Source organism: Octopus bimaculoides, chromosome 7, assembly GCF_001194135.2.
Source record: "Octopus bimaculoides isolate UCB-OBI-ISO-001 chromosome 7, ASM119413v2, whole genome shotgun sequence".
In the NCBI taxonomy this organism is placed as follows: Eukaryota; Metazoa; Mollusca; class Cephalopoda; order Octopoda; family Octopodidae; genus Octopus; species Octopus bimaculoides.
The window spans coordinates 7,739,244-7,740,936 of NC_068987.1; the positions used below are offsets into that span (position 1 = coordinate 7,739,244).

Consider the following 1,693-nt stretch of genomic DNA (forward strand, 5'->3'; position numbering starts at 1 on the left):
AAAAACACCCACTACACTCTCTGAGTGGTTGGCATTAGGGAGGGCATCCAGCTGTAGAAACTCTGCCAGATCAGATTGGAGCCTGGTGCAGCCATCTGTCTCACCAGTCCTCAGTCAAATCTTCCAACCCATGCCAGCATGGAAAGCAAACGTTAAACGACGACGATGATGATGATGACACACTGGTTAAGTTTCCACTCATTTATTTATTTTTCCTAAAATTTTTGTTGCGTCTTCCAACCTTTTCTTTTTGTTCTTTTTGTTTGTGTGTGCATACACACGTATGTATGCATGTAAGTGTGTGTATGTGCATATGTATATATGTATGTTTGTTTGTATGTATTTATATGTGTGTACGTTTGTATGTATTTATATATGTATGTATGTTAGTATGTGTGTATATATGTACATTTGTATGTAGGTATGTATGTGTACGTTTGTATGTGTGTATGTTTGTATGTATGTATATATGTTTGTATGTGTGTACGTTTGCATGTATGTGTATATATATGTATGTGTGTATATATATATATGTGTGTGTGTGTGTGTGTACGTTTGTATGTATGTATTCTACATATTCATGTGTTTGTTTGTTTTTTATGTGTGTGTGTGTTTGTATTATCTCTTAATGCAGGGGTTTTCAAACTTTTTGACTTGCGGATCCCTTTATATTTCAGGCTTTACCTTAGGGTCCCCCTTATAAACACTTATGAAATTTATACATAAATATTTGCTTAAAATAACATATATTTTTACATTTGTTTATTTAACAGTATTTAACAAATAGGTTTATTGTCAATTAAAAGATTTCGATTAAAAAACATATATAAAATCAAATTGCCCATAAAAAGTATTTACTGTCCACGGACCCCCTGTCTTGTCCTTGCGGACCACAGTTTGAAAACCCCTGTCTTAACGTATGATATCTTAACACTGTCTTTTCTGTCTTTCTCATCTCCAGGTGTTGGCCCTCCATCATTCGTAGCAATCCAGGCTGGCACCACCCTGCATGAGCTAACATCATCATCAGACACAGTGTCGTGGACCTCTATAATAATCCTAACCGTCTTCGCCTGTCTCTCATTGCTGCCAGTCGTACTGAAACGGAAACTGCAGCGCAAGTTCGATTGATGCCGGCTTAAAACAATAGCTATTTGACTCTCTCTCTCTCTCTCACTGTTCTGGTAATGGATCATCTATGTGCCACACCGAGCAACTAGTGATGGTGGTGGTGGTGGTGTGATGGTATGGTTTGTGGCAGTAGTGGTGGTGGTGGTGGTGGTGGTGGTGGAAAAAATCATTTTCTTCTTTCCTTATTGGGAGCGCCCCCCCCCCCTTTTTGTGTCCCTGGTTTCACTGCATCTGCTTGCCAGAGAACAGGAAGGAATGTGTGGTTGGTGAGTTGTCCGCTCTCAGTGAGAGCTTTAAAATACGTATTTGTATGTGTGTGTGTGTGTGTGATTGGGTAGCTACACTTGCAATACTGTATATATATATATGTATATCAATATATATACATTATGGTATGAATGTTTCCTGGTGAATATATATATATATATATATATATATATGCACACACATATATGTATACATATATATATATACATATATGCACACACATATATATGTATACATATATATATATACATATATATAGATATATAGATATATATATATATATATATATATATAT

General features: G+C 36.0%; 1 protein-coding gene across 1 annotated transcript in view; it reads left to right on the forward strand.

Moving 5' to 3' along the window:
- LOC106880314 (transmembrane protein 41B) overlaps positions 1-1,611 on the forward strand; it is a 31,355-nt gene extending 29,744 nt beyond the window's left edge. Inside the window, exon 7 of the mRNA XM_014930191.2 lies at positions 962-1,611. Coding sequence (XP_014785677.1) covers positions 962-1,131 — 170 coding nt within the window. The 3' untranslated portion in view covers positions 1,132-1,611. The remainder of the gene's footprint in view (positions 1-961) is intronic.
- The last annotated feature ends 82 nt before the right edge of the window (positions 1,612-1,693 follow it).